General features: G+C 47.0%; 1 protein-coding gene across 3 annotated transcripts in view; it reads right to left on the reverse strand.

The window, feature by feature from the left end:
• Nucleotides 1-1,149: 1,149 nt before the first annotated feature.
• LOC309391461 (1-phosphatidylinositol 4,5-bisphosphate phosphodiesterase gamma-1-like) overlaps nucleotides 1,150-15,824 on the reverse strand; it is a 73,403-nt gene continuing 58,728 nt past the window's right edge. For all 3 annotated transcript variants that reach the window (XM_081951947.1, XM_081951948.1, XM_081951949.1), the window contains 9 exons: nucleotides 14,015-14,178; nucleotides 11,935-12,031; nucleotides 10,295-10,519; nucleotides 9,627-9,775; nucleotides 9,398-9,512; nucleotides 7,768-7,929; nucleotides 6,837-6,925; nucleotides 6,477-6,661; nucleotides 1,150-4,925 (listed from right to left, as the gene is read on the reverse strand). In XM_081951947.1, coding sequence (XP_081808073.1) covers nucleotides 4,877-4,925; nucleotides 6,477-6,661; nucleotides 6,837-6,925; nucleotides 7,768-7,929; nucleotides 9,398-9,512; nucleotides 9,627-9,775; nucleotides 10,295-10,519; nucleotides 11,935-12,031; nucleotides 14,015-14,178 — 1,235 coding nt within the window. In that variant the 3' untranslated portion in view covers nucleotides 1,150-4,876. The remainder of the gene's footprint in view (nucleotides 4,926-6,476; nucleotides 6,662-6,836; nucleotides 6,926-7,767; nucleotides 7,930-9,397; nucleotides 9,513-9,626; nucleotides 9,776-10,294; nucleotides 10,520-11,934; nucleotides 12,032-14,014; nucleotides 14,179-15,824) is intronic.

A 15,824-nucleotide genomic window follows, 5' to 3' on the forward strand; every position in this document is an offset into this window, starting at 1 on the left:
CAACCTCTGGTGGCAAGCAGTTCCACTGGTTAAATGTCCTCATTGTCAGGAAGTTTCTCCTTCGTTCCAGGTTGCTTCTCTCCTTGATTAGTTTCCATCCTTTGTTTCTTGTCTTGCCTTCTGGTGCCTTGGAGAAGAAGTTGACCTCCCTCTTCTTTGGGGCAGCCCCTCAAATACTGGAATCCTGCTTTCATGTCCCCCCCAATCCCTCTTTTCTCTAGAGTAGCCAAACCCAAATCCTGCAGCCGTTCTTCATATGCTTTAGTCTCCAGGCCTTTAATCCTCTTAGTTGCTCTTCCCTAAACTCTTTCCAAAGTCTCAATGTCTGTCTTGTAATGTCGTACTCCAGGTGTGGTCTTACTAAGGCTTTGTAAAGCGGTACTAATCCTCTACGTGGTTTGGATGCTATGCCTCTTGTTTATTCAACCAAGGATTGCATTGCCTTTTTTTTTTCTTGGCTGCTGAATGGAATTGAAGAGGGAAGAGAGTTCTAATTACAGGCTTTTGGCCCTGCTGGCTGTTTTTCTCCTTGACTGTTGATGTGGGAAGCGTTGAGTGCTTAGGATACGATGGACAGCTGGGTATTTACTAGTTGACACTTTACGTCAGGTTGCATTAGCCAGTAGCCCTGGCTAGGATGTTTACAAGGCAATCAACAATCAATCATGGAGCTTACAATTCCAGGTAGTCCTCGACTTACGACCACAATTGAGCCCAACATTTCCCTTGCCAAATGAGACATTAATTGAGTCTTGCCCCATTTTACGACCTTTCTTGTACCAGTCGTTAAATGAACACTGCAGTTGGTAAATCAGTAATAGTTGTTAAGCGACTCTGGCTTTCCCACTGACTTTCGTCATCAGAGGGTCGCAAAGGGAATCCTATGACCCCAGAATGCTGCAACCGTCATAAACATGAACCAGTTACTAAGCATCCGAATTTTGATGGTGTGATGCAACGGTCGTTAAGTGTGAAAAAGCGGTCCTAAGTCACTTTTCTCAGGGCCACAGTAACTTTGAACGGTCACTAAATGAAAGGTTGTAAGTCGAGGACTACCCGTAGCAGTAGAGGAGGTCAGTCCGTTGCAACAGGAGGCCGAAAGGCGAGAAATCCTTCCTACGGAGAAAACAGGAGTCCACGCAGACGGCGTCTTGTTATAAATACTGGCTAAATAGATTTATTTGTTCATAGAAAGAAACAGAATCCCTCCCCAGAGTGGCACCCAAAAAAAAGGGGGGGGGATGATCTTGCAACAGTACTGGTGTGCCAACTCTCTTGTGCTTCTTAGGGGTTCCTCTGCTGGAAGAAAAAAAAAGGGGGGGGCAGTTTGAACTGGGCTACTGACAAGGACCCCCTCACCCCCCCAACCAGGAATTGCTGCGCTTGTCTTGTTGAGTTGCTCAAGCGATGTCCATCCAGGAGGCAACTCTGCTTCCTCTTTTGCTTGAGGCTTCCCTGGTGCCCCCCCTCCCTTTAGAATAGAGCTGGAAGGGACCTTGGAGGTCATCTAGTCCAGCCCCCTGCTCAAGCAGGAGACCCTATATGCCACCTCAGACATGTGACTGTCCAGTCTCTTCTTCAAAACCTCCAGTGATGGAGCACCCACAACTTCTGGTGGCAAGCTGTCCCACTGGCTCATTATTCTCTGATTAATTCACCCCTTACTCCTCACTCATGGAAACGAAGCACAAGGGGACGCCCCAGACCGAAAGTCCCCATTTGAACTCTTGCAAAAAAAATCCACCAGAATGGGAAATTGATCTACATCTCGCTTTGCAGCTGGCTAAATCTTTCTTAAAAGCCGACGGCTGACTGCATTTTAAAAGCAAAGAATCAAGGTGGGACCTTCGTAAGGAGCACTGGTTCTCTACTAACAGGTGTGCAACCAGCTCCTTCCTCCCCATTCAGGGTTAGTGTAGTCAGGACAAATTGGGTGTGTGTGTGTGGGGGGGGGGGAACCCCAACAGCTTTGCAAGAACCGAACTTTGCAGAAAAGTTCTCAAACTTTTGAGACTGTGAAGCACCTCCTTCTCCTAAGCCACAGGTCTACTTGGCTGCAAAGGGGCCCAATCAAACACTTGTTGAATTTCCTTGCAGGCCGTTGTGTGAACATCCAGGTCAAGTCCTGAAGTCCTTTTGCAAGTTGCATTTTTCCTGTTTCTGACACTTCTACTACAGGTTTCTGGTATCCTTGCCAGGGGAATAATTCTTTTTTGTTTTTAAGTGCTAAGGACAACTCTCAGCTGGCTTGTTAATGTGGAATGAACTACCTGGTGGCCACTGTCCCTCTTTTGCGGTTTGCCTGGCACCTTTTCAGGAACAGGTGGCCAACTGGACTCCTGTCTTTTGAGCCCGAATTCCCCTTTCGTTGCATAGTCCTCTTAAAGAGACGTAAACGCTCCTGTTAAAAATTATTGCCTTCTCTAAGTCCCACTTCACCCTTCAGTGCATTTCTCCAAGGAGATTTCCCCTCGAGCGACGGTCCCTTCGCCAGGCGAGTTTAACCAAATGCGTCCCAAATTCGGTCAAAAAGGGATTCTTGAAATTGCCTGGGCTTCTTCTTTATCCTTTCCCTGTCATCTTTCATCATCATCTTTTAAGTACCCCATAATCCCTTGCGGGGTGGAGTCTGGAGCTAGCGGAGTGTTTACTGGCCGGATGCCCTTCCTGTGTCCAGTGTGGAGTTTTGTTCAGCAGCTATATTCTCAATGTGCCCAGAGAGAGAAATATTGGCCTCTACCTAGGATTGAACTCACAGCCTCCTGATTGTGAGGGAAGACCTCCACCTCTAGGCCACTGCACCAGTCCTATCCTTTGCCTACTTATCAACTTTCCTTAGAGCCGAGTGTCCAACCCTTGGCAACTTTAAAACTTGTGGACTTCAACTCCCAGAATTCCCTAGCCAACCGTGCTGGCTAGGGAATTCTGGGTGTTAAAGTTCACAACTCTTAAAAATTGCCAATGTTGCACATTCCTGCCTTACTCCACCCACAGAAAGTTAGCTTTTGCATGCAAAACATTCTTAAAAAGAGACTAAATTACTGACAGGAGAATATTTGTAGCTTCGGGTTGAAATGAGGGGTCCTTGGTGCTCTCTGAGCTTGGTGGTTTTCTAGCAGACGTTTCATTACCCAACTAGATAACATCATCAGTGCTAGAAGGGAAAGGAGGAGGAGGAGGAGGATGGCTGTGAATTCCTTGGTTGGCTTGCTCTCTGTTTAAATACAAGAGGCTTGCCCTGTTATAGGTATAGGTTTAGGTTTAGGTTTATTTGGATTTATATGCCACCCTTCTCCAAAAGGTATATAAAATGAGAGCAAGTCCCACTCCTTCCCAGCACTGATGATGTTACCTAGTTTGGTAAGAAAACGTCTGCAAGGAAACATCAAAGCTCTGAGAGCACCCAGGACCTCTTTGGCTAAATTATGCACCCCTTTTAAGTCTCAAAGGGAACTTCTGTTTGAGTTTGGGCTTGTTGGGAAGGTGACCACGCCTGATCCCCTACTCCAAGGATTTCTTCCACAAAAGAACAGATTTCCCCCCCTCTCCCAACCAATCACCTTCTAACACCATCACCACTACTATAATCAATGCACCTACTCAACCCATTGCTCCATCTCTCTCTCTCTCTCTCTCTCTCTCTCCATCTGAATGGCCTGGACACCCCCCCCCCTGACCTGCCCCCCCCCAACCCCTTAAGACCAACTGCCGATCACAGCAAGAGAAAAATAAAGATTATCCCTTCAAAGAAGAGCCGGAGGCTTGGAATCTGCTCAGCCAAAAGGGCCTTTTGGGGAGGATCCCGAAGAGGAATTTTGAGACACCGCTTTGGGGAGAGGATGATGGGCTATCTTTTGCACCCGGATCGTGCTTCCTCTTTTCCATGGTGACCCTGACTTGCCTTCCGAATAACGCCTCCCTGCCTTAGATCGTCCCCGAGGTGACCGTCAAGGAAGAAGAAAGGGCGTTCCCTGGGGAAAGGAGGCCACAAGGAATAGCAAAAATGAAAACATTTCTTTCTGCAAGTAACGTTTCTCCGAATCGCCTCCGGGATGGTTATTGGTGAGGAAAGGGGATATTTTTTTTCCTTCCATACCCCACAATAAATAAATAAATATACCCAAAGCTGGGCACCACAATGGTCGGCGGAGAGAGGCGGGTGGGACTTTGCCTCTGGCACAATTTGGAATTTAGGATGGGTAGGAAGGCTGCAGAACAGAACACAAAGCCACTGGGAAATTTATCCTCGCCTCTCGCTTGTGTCCGAGGCTTGATCCTCAAGAGCTGAATGTGGCAGGGATCCTTTAGGATCCGGCAGGCCAATCCGTTGCGATCCTCCCTCACATCCCTCTGCCCCCACCTCTGCTCCTTCTCCCCTGGCCCCACCGAATGCCTACTGTGCAAAACCCACATTCTCTGGGAAAGTTAGATTAGAGGCACTTTGCTAACTGCCTTAGTTGCACCAAAGCCAAAAAAAAAAAGAATAATTAATAATAATTAAAAAAAAACATAATAAAGGCTCCTCTTTCTGATCCACCAGGAAGGGGGTGGGGGGGGGTGGGGGGACACTTGGATTAAGACAAGAGCCCTGATGAAACGTGTCAAAGAAGAGGCGGGGAGAACAGAAGCTCTCCGGCGCAGGAAGGGTGGAGCTGGCCTGTTTCACGGGAGGGCGAAAATGCTAAGCCAGGAGTCCTGCTTTCTACGCCTGGAGGAGAACTCCTGCCTAGGGGGCCTTGTCCCTGCGGCCACAAGTCCCCACAGCCCAGGAAGCCGGCAGGATTTGGTGGGCCTGAAGGATGCCTCTTGGAAGGCTGGAGAAGAGTCACCACGGCCTCTCCGGGAGAACAGGCAGATCCGGAAAGTCCGGTGCTGTTCAGTTACGCTTGGCCAACTGCCGGTCTCGCTTCTTCTTCTCCATCAACCTGCGTTGAAAAAAAGAACATGACAAAAAAGGTTACGTCAAATGAATGTTGGAAGCGTTAAAAGTAAAGAGGGTCATGCCTGCAGCCCTCTTTCCTTTCGGATCTTTGGCCTGCCACACTTTCTATTCTTCTGCTAGGCATTTTCTATGGAGGGAAAATGGGAGGGGGGATTGTATGGAGTTTGATGATATGTAGCCATAACAATATTCTTTCTAGAAAGCCAAGGTCATCCTTTGTCTCTGCGCCTCTGCACCTGACCGGAGCTGGATGGATGGAAGCTGCCAGCATGGCAATGGGAGATTGGACCATGGGATGGACTGGTGGGCGTGGGGGGCAAGATCTTGAACTTTCAACTGGGTGGGGGAAACAGGGAAGCTTTCAGATTCGGGTTTTCCCAGATGGGCCAACATGGCTCTCTTCATAGATTGGGACTCTGAGCAATCCTTTGCCTCGGACTCTGATTTAATTTTGGATGCTATTTGGAACGCTGACAAAGAGGTGTCAGTGTATGAGAGTTCATGACTCGGCAGAGACATGGTAATAAGGTCAGCTAATGAATGGGCATGGCGACTGGGTCAGCCAATGAGGGCTCTTTGGAAACTGAAACAGTATTTGCTGTGTGAGCAACCAGGAGACAGCAAGGAGCTTAGCTCAACGTTTTTTTTTTAATCCTTCCTCACTTCTCTGCCCCCTCTTCCTCCCCCCTGCTTTGCTATTTAGTTTGTATTTTATAATAGTTTATCTATATTAAAAAAAATGCTTGTGTGTGTTTGTGCTTGGTACACAGATGACTTACTCTCTGGAGACAAATACTATAGGGGTAAGACACCCCTAACATCCCTCGTGTGTGTGTGTGTTCCGTTAAGATACAGCCTGTTGTGCCCTACTGCCATAAAATGGCTTCTACTGTACAACACAGTGGAGTTGCCATGGTAACGGCTTCACAGTACTCCACGGGTTTTGTGAGGAAAAGAAGGAGTAATATCACAGTTGCTTTCAGAGAGTCTGTGTAAGAGATGGGTTTGAACTGTGGGTAAAACAATCAGTGGCTGATGACATTACCTAGAAGGGTAATGAAATGTCTGCAAGAAAACAACCAAGCTCAGAGAGCATGAAGGACCCCACAGTCTTCCTCCTCCTCCCTGCAAACTCCAATTCCTTCTGGTACTGATGATATTATCTAGTTGGGTGATGAGATGTTTATAAGAAAGCAACCAAGCTCAGAGAACACCAAGGACCCCACAGTTCTCGTTGTTGTCATTCTCCTCCTCCTCCTCCTCCACAACCACCTCCTCCTCTTCCCTGCAACCCCATTCCTTTCTAATACTGATGATGTTACATAGTTAGGTAATGAGACGTTTGCAGGAAAACAGTCAAGGATCCCACGGTGGATTAATCCCCAGTAGGATTCCTCTCCTAGCCTCTTCTCGGGTTGCTAATTGGGGGAAATTAACCCACCACTCCTAGGAAGCCAAGCCATGGAGAAGCCACCACAACTACAAACAGACCCTCTTGGTAAATTTACAACCAGGAGAGCAGGTGGCCACTCACTTCCTATTGCGTGCTTCGGTCAGCTCCATGAGTTGCTCCTGCGCCAACCTCAGCTCGTCCAGCCGTTGCTGGTAACGCGCGTCGCAATTGTTGCCCTGCTCCAGGTTGGACACCTGGTTGGAGAGCTCGTTGGCGCGGTCGCGGAGTTGCTGGATGGAGGAATACAAGTTCTCGTCGTCCTCTTCCTGCAAGAGAGAGAAAAGTCCCTCCAGGTTGCTGCGTCTTGCCCAGTCCTGGAAGGGAGCCCTTGGAGACCTTCTGCCATCCTCCCGGGGTCTCTTTTCTTCATGACTCACCAGCCCAACACCTGCCCGGCCTCCAGCTCAGACGCTGCCACACCTGGAGGGCCCCAAAACTCACCTTGGCGTTGATGATTTCGACATGGAGCAACAGAGAAGCCAGCTCCAGATCCTCGCTGTAGCTGTTCTTCAGGGGCACAGACCGGTAGCCTGCAGACAAAGGTGGACGAGAAACTCCCAAATCCGCCTCGCTCAAAAGCTGGACAGCCAAGCCAACGATCTCCAGGCAGTTCTCGACTTATGACCATGGTTGATCGTAAGCTGAGGACTGCCACACATTTCTGTTGCTAAGAGACATTTATTGAGGGAGTTTTGCTCCATTCTAAGACCTTTCCTGCCACAGTTGTTAAATGGATCGCTGCAGTTGTTAAGTGAGTCACAGGGTTCTTAAGTGAATTTGGCTTCCCTATGGACTTTGTCAGTTGTCAAATGAACTGCTGCGGTTGTTAAGTGAGTAACACGGTTGTTAAGTGAACCCTGTTTCCCCACTGACTTTACTCATCAGGAGGTTGCAAAAGGGGATCATGTGACCCTGGGATATGGCAACCATCATAAATGTGAGTCAGTTGTCAAACATCGGAATGCAAATCACCACGGGGATGGTGCAGTGGTTGTAAGTGTGAAAACGGGCCGTAAGTCACTTTTTTCAGTGCCGTCATAACTTTGAACAGTCACTAAACAAACTGCTGTAACGCCAGGGCGACCTGTACAGGGGTAGCCCTCGGTTTACAATCAGAACTCAGCCCAAAATTTCCACTGCTCAGCGAGGCAGCGGTTAAGCGAGCTTTTACCTCATTTATGACCTTTTTTGGCCGTTAAGTGCATCGCTGCGGTCCTTAAGCGAACCTGGCTTCCCGCGTTGACTCCGCTTGTCGGGAAGCGGTTGGGAAAGTCGCGATTGGCAATCCCGTGGGAAACCGCCCTTCCCTTCCCAGGAGAAGCATGCAGGCGTCAGGAGGGGGGCTGGGGCTGGGAGGGGCTGAGCAGGGTACCTGTTTTGAGGCTCTTGACGGGGAAGGTGGCCTGGGCCAAGAAGTTGGGGTCACTGAACATGTCTTCCTCGTAGACCACGAAGCGGAGGAAGGCAAACGGGGGGTTGTTGATGTCGAAGATGAACTGCTTCAGCAGCCAGAGGGGGTTCAGGCCGTTGTCGGCTGGGCGGAAAGGAAAGGAGGGAGAGAGGAAAACGTCCATGTGACATTGCTCCCTGGGTTGGGGACCCCAAACTTACATGCAGAATGACAGAAGAGTTGGAAGGGACCTGGTAGGTCATCTAGTCCAACCCCCCCCCCCCACACCCAAGCAGGAGAGCCTGCACCAATTCTGACAGATGGCAGTCCAGTCTCTTCTTGAAAGCCTCCAGGGATGAAGCTTCCACAACTCCTGGAGGCAACTCCTTCCGCTGATTAGAATAACGGTTGGGAGGGACCTTGAAGGTCATCTAGTCCAACCCCTTGCTCAAGCGGGAGTCCTTACACCATTTCTGACAGATGACAGTCCAGTCTCTTCTTGAAAGCCTCCAGGGATGAAGCTCCCACAACTTCTGTTCCATGGGTTGATTGTTCTTGCGGTCAGGAAATCCCTCCTTATTTCCAGGTTGAATCTCTCCTTGATTAGTTTCCATCCATTCTTCCTTATCTGGCCTTCGGGGGCTTTGGAGAATAGCTTGACCCCCCCCCCCTCTCTGTGGCAGCCCCTAAAATATTGGAAGATGCTCTCCTGTCTCCCCTGGTCCTTCTTTTCATTAAAGTAGACATACCCAGTTCCTGCAACCGTTCTTCATATGTCTTAGCCTCCTGTCCCCTAATCCTCTTTGTTGCTCTTCTCTGCACTCTTTCTAGAGTCTCCACATCTTTTTTATAGTGTGGTGACCAAAACTGGATGCAGTTCTCTAGGTGTGGCCTTACTAAGGCTTTATAGAGAGGTATTAACACTTCACGTGATCTTGATTCTATCCCTCTGTTGATGTAGCTAGGATAGTATTGGCTTTTTTGGCAGCTGCTGCACATGGCTGGCTCCTATTTAAATGATTGACTAGAGCTGGAAGGGACTTTGGCATAGAATAAGAGAGTTGGAAGGGACCATGGAGGTCATCTGATCCAACCCTCCCAGCCAAGCAGGAGACGCTACACCATTTCTGACAGATGGCAGTCCAGTCTCTTCTTGAAAGCCTCCAGTGATGAAGCTCCCACAACCTCCAAAGGCAACTTCTGTTCCATGGGTTGATTGTTCCCCCCGTCAGGAAATTCCTCCTTATTTCCAGGTTGAATCTCTACTTGCTCAGTTCTCATCCATTGTTCCTTGTCTGGTGCTTTGGAGAATAGCTTGACCCACCCCCTCCTCTCTATGGCAGCCCCTCAAATATTGGAAGGTGCTCTCCTGTCTCCCCTGGTCCTTCTCTTCCCTAGACTAGCCATGCCTGGTTCTATCCCTGGTTCTTGATATTTACACGTGGTAAAAGGTAGTAGAAGAGGAGCGGGCCAGTCCTTCCAACTACCAGTTCAGTGGACCAGATGCAAAATTAGCATCCAGTTCGCCCGAACCGTCTGAACCAGCTGAATCCCACCCCTGGTTGTGTTCAGACAAACCCAGAAGATGCAACACGGTCTCCCGATTTCCTACCTACGACATCCGTCTTGCTTTTGCTGTTGTCGAACTCCGAGCCGCACACCTCCACCTCCACAAACGGGCAAACGATGCTGCGGCCGTTTTTGGGCAGGTGCCGGGCCCCTAAGATCTGGAGGGAGGAAGAACAGAGCGGGTTAGGTGGACAAGGCGGCACCCACAAAAGCGGTAGCCCAGCGGTGGGGGGGGGGAAGGGAGGCGTGCGGCGTGTTCCCAGCTGACTGACCTGCAACTGGACGGTGATGGGCTCCACGTGCTTCAGGCTGCCCTTGTCAAAGGGGTCGAAGAGGTCGTCGCGCATCATGTCCGGCTGCAGGACGTAGCCGCTGCGCCCGCCTAGCATGAAGAGCGACTGGTTCAGCTGCATCGGTTTATCTGGAAGGGAGGGACCAATCGGGACTCAGAGGAAAGAACAGCCGAAGGGGGACCCATGAGGTCAGAGCAGGGGACAAAGGGCCTTGGGAGAACGGAATGGTATGCGGGAAAGGCCTTGAGAGACGGAGGGAAGAAAGGCTATCCAGGGAACAGCCAGAGAAGAGGCAGCATAGCCTGCAGCTGAATAACAGTTGGAGAAAAAGCCGCAGACGGGACCCTCCCTAGTTTCTCAGTCTACAAAGGAAGGGGGGGGGGGCGAGATTTGTACTCTCAAACCTGCAAGATTCTGTTAATTTAGCTTTACAAGAAAGTACAGGTAATCGTCGATTTACAACAGCTCACTTAGTGGCTGTCTGAAATTATCACAGCACTGAAAAAAGTGACATGCCCATTTTTCACACTTATGACCGTTGTAGCATGCTGGCTGAGGAATTCTGGGACTTGAAGTCCACAAGTCTTAAAGTGACCGAGTTTGGAGACTCCCCCGATTCAACCCGTTCGACATTGAAATGAATTTACCGGGCGTCTGGAAGTTGAGGGCCACTAACTGGCTGCCGCAGATCCACATGGGCAAGGGGTCATAGTTGGAGGAGTCCAGGCGTTGCCCCTTGGGGTAGACGCGGCTGAGCTGCCGGCGGTTGTACTGCAGGAATTTCTTCCCCTTGCTGCGGTTGGCGTATTTCTCCGCCTTGGTCTCCGGGAAGGAAGACATGTCCCGGTAACAGGCTTTCTCGGTGCCGATCTCTGGAAAGGAAAAGAGGAGGAGGAGTCAGCTGTCACGGATACGCATCCTCTGAGGCTCAGCGCCACCCCTGCAGAGCGGGAAGGGGGAATGCGGGAAGTCCTTGACTAACAACGACAACTGGGCCCAAGATAACCATTGTTAAGCGAGACAGTTGCTAAGTGAGTTGGGCCCCATGTTACGACCGTTCTTTCCACAATGATTAAGTGTATCACTGCAGTTGTTAAATTGGTAATAAGGTTGTTAAATGAATCTTAACTTCAGTCAATCCATTAATCAATCAATCGGAATAGAGCTGGAAGGGACCTTGGAGGTCTTCTAGTCCAACCTCCTGCTCAAGTAGGAGACCCTGGACCATTTCTGACAGATGGCAGCCCAATTTCTTCTTGAAAGCGTGTGACACCCCCACACCTCCCCCCGAACACTGCAACCGTCATAAATGTGTATCGGTTGCCAAGTGTCCGAGTTTGATCATGTGGTCATGAAGATGCTGCAGCAGTTGTTAAGTGTGCAAAATGGTCGTAAGTCATTTTTTCAGTGCTGTTGTAACTTTGAATGGTCACTAAATGAATTGTTGTTAAATCAAGGATTACCCGTATTGTATTGTCCACATACTTCTATGTATTATATCTCTATATCTCTATATGCGAATTATCCTAAAAATGCGAGTTCCAGGTGTAGCTATAAAAGAAGAAACAGACCTTGCGATCTCTAGAACTTTAAAATAGATTGCGCACTTAGCTTTTGCTCACATCATCAGAGTGTAAAAACCATTAAAGGGATACCTGCCTTTATACACTCTTAATCCATTTGGCCCATCCACCCGCCTCCCACCTGTTCTCTCCATCTGGCGGGTCCTCAAGGACTGTACCGCTTGCGTGTTGATCTGTCTATGGCAGTCACGCACGCAATGGCCAAATGGATTAATAGTGTATAAAGGCAGGTATCTCTTTAATGGTTTTTACACTCGGACGATGTTAGCGAAAGCTAAGTGCGCAATCTATTTTAAAGTTCCGGAGATCCTAATGTCTGCTTCTTCTTTTATATCTCTATATGTATATCTATATATATACATGTATATCTATATCTGTATCTCCCTCTCCATCCATCTCTCTCTCTCTCTCTTATGACCATGTTTCACTCTTACGACCAGTGCAGCATCCCCATGCTCAGGTGATCAAAATTCAGACAAAATTGTCAACAATGGGAAAGCCAGATTCACACACATACACACACCCCGTGTTATTCTTCACCCCCATGTTATTAGCAGCTGCAGTAACAGATATTTTGGGCTCAATTGTGGTTGTAAGACTACCTGTCTCAGTGACTGGATGACGTCTGTAAATGCCCTGTGCCAAATGAATACATAAAATCCCACCCGAGCCTCCAGTCAGCCTGTTCCGAAGCAGCCACTTACTCTCCTCATCGAAGGGCACCGGGCGGCAATAAACGACCAGCTCTGACAGCTCCAGGGCAATCTTCTTCCTCCGTTCCATGATCTTCCCTTCCTGCATCTGTACGTGATAAAGACAGACCCTCATCAGGAGACTACTGGAGAGCATCTATTCCACCCCGCCATACACAGGCACACACACACAGAGCAAGGATGCTCCAGCTGTCAAGCATCGAATTTTGCCATTTCAGCCATTTTTGATTCTCAGCTTGCCAACCACCTGAGGGGGTGGAGGGAGAAGAATAGAATGTAGACTCTTGGCAATGAGACAACAGCCATGGGAACCAAGGACACTTCAGCAGGCGTTTGCCAGAGCCAAAAAGACTTTCTCATAACAATATTAAGAAACACAATTGGACAATGTGACCTAGCCTAATAAGGGGAGGGAGAATCTATACTTTAACTATAAGGGGTTTGCGCGCAAAATAGCTAGATCTGGTTTTGCTTTCTTATGTGCCAAGATGATGTACTCAAAGTTTTGTGTAAGAAGATTGGATCATATCTGACGGGCCGGTTTTGTTTGGGTTCATTAGTCAGAACCTCGACACCAACATATTGTTCTTCCGCATTAGTCTTCTGGTTTGCTCTGAGGGTCATTTTAAGCGTTCCGGATGGTCCCTGAAGCCTTTGGAGTGCTCAAAACGACCCTTCGAGCAACTCGGAAGTCTGTTCCCGAACTTCCCGTAGGGCCATTTTTTATGCTCCGGAGGCTTCACGGAAGCTCATGAAGCCTCCGGAGGGCCTCCGGGGGGGCGGGGCGGGGGAGGCTCTTTTCGCCCTCCCCAGGTTCCTATAAAGGCTGTGGAGCTTGGGAAAGGTGAAAAATGGCTTTAAAAAAGGGTGAACTCAGCTGGCCAGTGCACGCATGCGCGCTGGCCAGCTGACGGCAGCGCCTCGCGTGCCCTGACAAATGGCTCCGTGTGCCACCTGTGGTACGCGTGCCATAGGTTCGCCATCACTGACCTAGATTGTGCCTATCTGGATAGACAAGTAGATAGAAAACAAGCAATGTCCTATGTTAATACTACAGTTTAATGCCAAGTTTTACATATTGTAGGTCCATTTAATTTACAATCAACAAGCTATCATCGGCAGCCATTTTCTATTTACTACCCTGGAAATGTACCTCTGCTCTTAGGTCTCCTATTATCATATTATTTATGCTATTGTATTTTTATTATTAGTTGAATAATAAAAAATACAATAGTATTAGTAGCTTTTTTGCCTGGAAAAGCAATTAACTATTAAACAATGGTGTATAAATTTAGAAATAAAAAGTTCAGTGGAGTATAAAGACTAAGTAATAAACGTTTGCCGGTAATATCTGGTAGAAGAGATAGGAAAATGGTTAGATTACGTCCCACTGCGAGGGGACTGACAGAATGAGGCGAGGCAAATGGTAAAAGCTAACAGTCTTTATTGCTAACATTTAAAGCTAACCGCAAGCACCAGTTTGACAGCAAGGGCGGCTGCTCGGCTAACAGGTTGTAGTAAAGAACCGTGGAAAGAAAGAAGGGGAAAAATGCATCTTGAGCCCGAGTCAAATGCCCATCATGGCCACGGCCACCACAGCAGTGGTGGCTTCCGGATCCCACTCTAACCGGTACAGTTGGAACGGGCCCGGCATCGCCCACATGGATGCGCATGGTGCACATCGCATGCATGTGTCGTAACTACCTGCGATGCCTCCACAAGCCTCTGCTATGCTCCAGCTGCGACGCGCAGGCGCCGTACACGCCAAAGGCTTAAAGGACAGGTAAGGAGCTTGGCCAGGCGGGTGGGCCCTCCAGAGCACCGTACCGGAATGCTACCCGGTGCTCTGGGCAGGCTCTGGTACGCCTGTACTGTGGTGTACCGCCTGCAACCCACCACTGCACCACAGCCACACACACACTGGCCCTCCGAGGTCAAACACAACTCAGTGAAATTGAGTTTCACACCCCTGTCGTAAGGCTTCGTAACTTCAACGGACACTTTGTGGGTCCAACCTCAAAACTTGAGGAAGCGGATCTTCCAACCGGGACCTCCCGTTAGGAGGACTCACCCTAGCGTCTGCGTTCTGCGTGACCTCTCGGATCTTGGCCACCCAGTCGTTCAGCTCCTCCAGCGTATCCGTGGCGACGTCCAGCGACTGGGATGGGTGGGCCATCTGCTGGGAATGGATGGTGAAGACAAAGGGTTTGGGGCTCCTGGCGTCTTTCGAGATAACTACAAGGACATCAGAGGGGGCGGCTTTACTGGAAGAGGCCCCCCAACGCAGGACGGGGGTGGGGGGCATGCGGGGGCACAGAGGGTTGCTGCTCTCCCATTCGGGGCAAAACAATTAGAAGAGGACAACGATCACGAAGGTTCTTCGGCAGCAGCTAAGTGGTCCCCTGCCCCCAATCTCTCTCTTCCCCTGGGCAAGAGCTGGGCTAGATGACCTTCAGGGTCCCAAGTCATCCTCAACTTACAACCATTTGTTTAATGGCCATTTGAAGTTACAAGGGCGCGTTGCAGGCTCCCCGTGGTCACCTGATCAAAATTCAGACACTCAGCAACTGGCATGTACTTATGTCGGTTGCATATCGCAGGCTCACGTGATCCCCTTTTGCGACTTTCTAACGATGGAGAAGGCAGATTACAACTGAGCCCCAGACAATCGAAAGGTTTGCAAAAAGCTGCCTCAGAAGAAGAATCAAGAGTTGTGACCACGGGGGAAGCTGCAATGGTCGTATGTGTGAAGAACGGCCCTAAGTCACTTTTCCCCCAGGTCGGTTGTAAGTTCAAATGGTCACTAAAGAATGGTGGCGAGTTGCAAACAATCTGAAAATAAAATAAAATGGTAATTGAAATAAAATAATAAAATATGAAATAATGAGATAAATTAAAATATAACAATAAACGAAATTAAAAGATGAATAAAATAATAAAATATAAAATAAAAGAATGAAGTGAAATAAAATATAATAAAAAATAAAAATAAATAAATAAAATAAAATAATAAAATAATAAATAACGTAACATAAAATAAATAAAATAAAGTAACATAAAGTAAAATAAATAAAATAATAACATAAAAAAGAAAAGAAACAATGGTAATTAAAATGAAATAATAAAATATGAAATAAAGAAATGAGATAAATTAAAATATAATAATAAATAAAACTAAAAGATGAATAAAATAATAAGATAAAATAAAATAATGAAATGGAATGAAATGAAATGAAATATAATAATAAATAAGATTAAAAAATTAAAATAAAATAAATAATGTAACATAAAATAATATAAAGTAAAATAATAAATAAAATAAATAAAATAAATAAAATAAATAAAATAAATAAAATAAATAAAATAATAAATAAAATAAATAAAATGAAATAATAACATAAAAAAGAAAAGAAAAATAATGGTAACTGAAATGAAATAATAAAATATAGTATAATGAAATTAAAATATAACAATAAATAAAATTAAAAGATAAATAAAATAATAAAATATAAAATAATGAAATAAAATAAAATATATAAATAAAATAAAAAAATTAAAATAAAATAATAAATAATGTAACATAAAATAAAGTAAAATAAAATAAATAAAAAATAAAGTAAAATAAAGTAAAATAAAGTAAAATAAAGTAAAATAATAAATAAAACAAATAAAACAAATAAAACAAATAAAACAATAAATAAAACAAATAAAACAAATAAAATAAAATAAAAATAATAACATAAAAAAGAAAAGGAAAATAACAAAACAAAGTCAGGATCCAGAGACTCAGAGGGAGACCCCCCCCCAGGGCCGAGGAAAGAGCCCCTCCCTCCCTCCTCCGAAACGCTCCCTTACTCACCGCCAGCCACGGAACCTCTGCG

This window comes from Natrix helvetica (genome assembly GCF_964273705.1).
Source record: "Natrix helvetica genome assembly, chromosome: 4".
In the NCBI taxonomy this organism is placed as follows: domain Eukaryota; kingdom Metazoa; phylum Chordata; class Lepidosauria; order Squamata; family Natricidae; genus Natrix; species Natrix helvetica.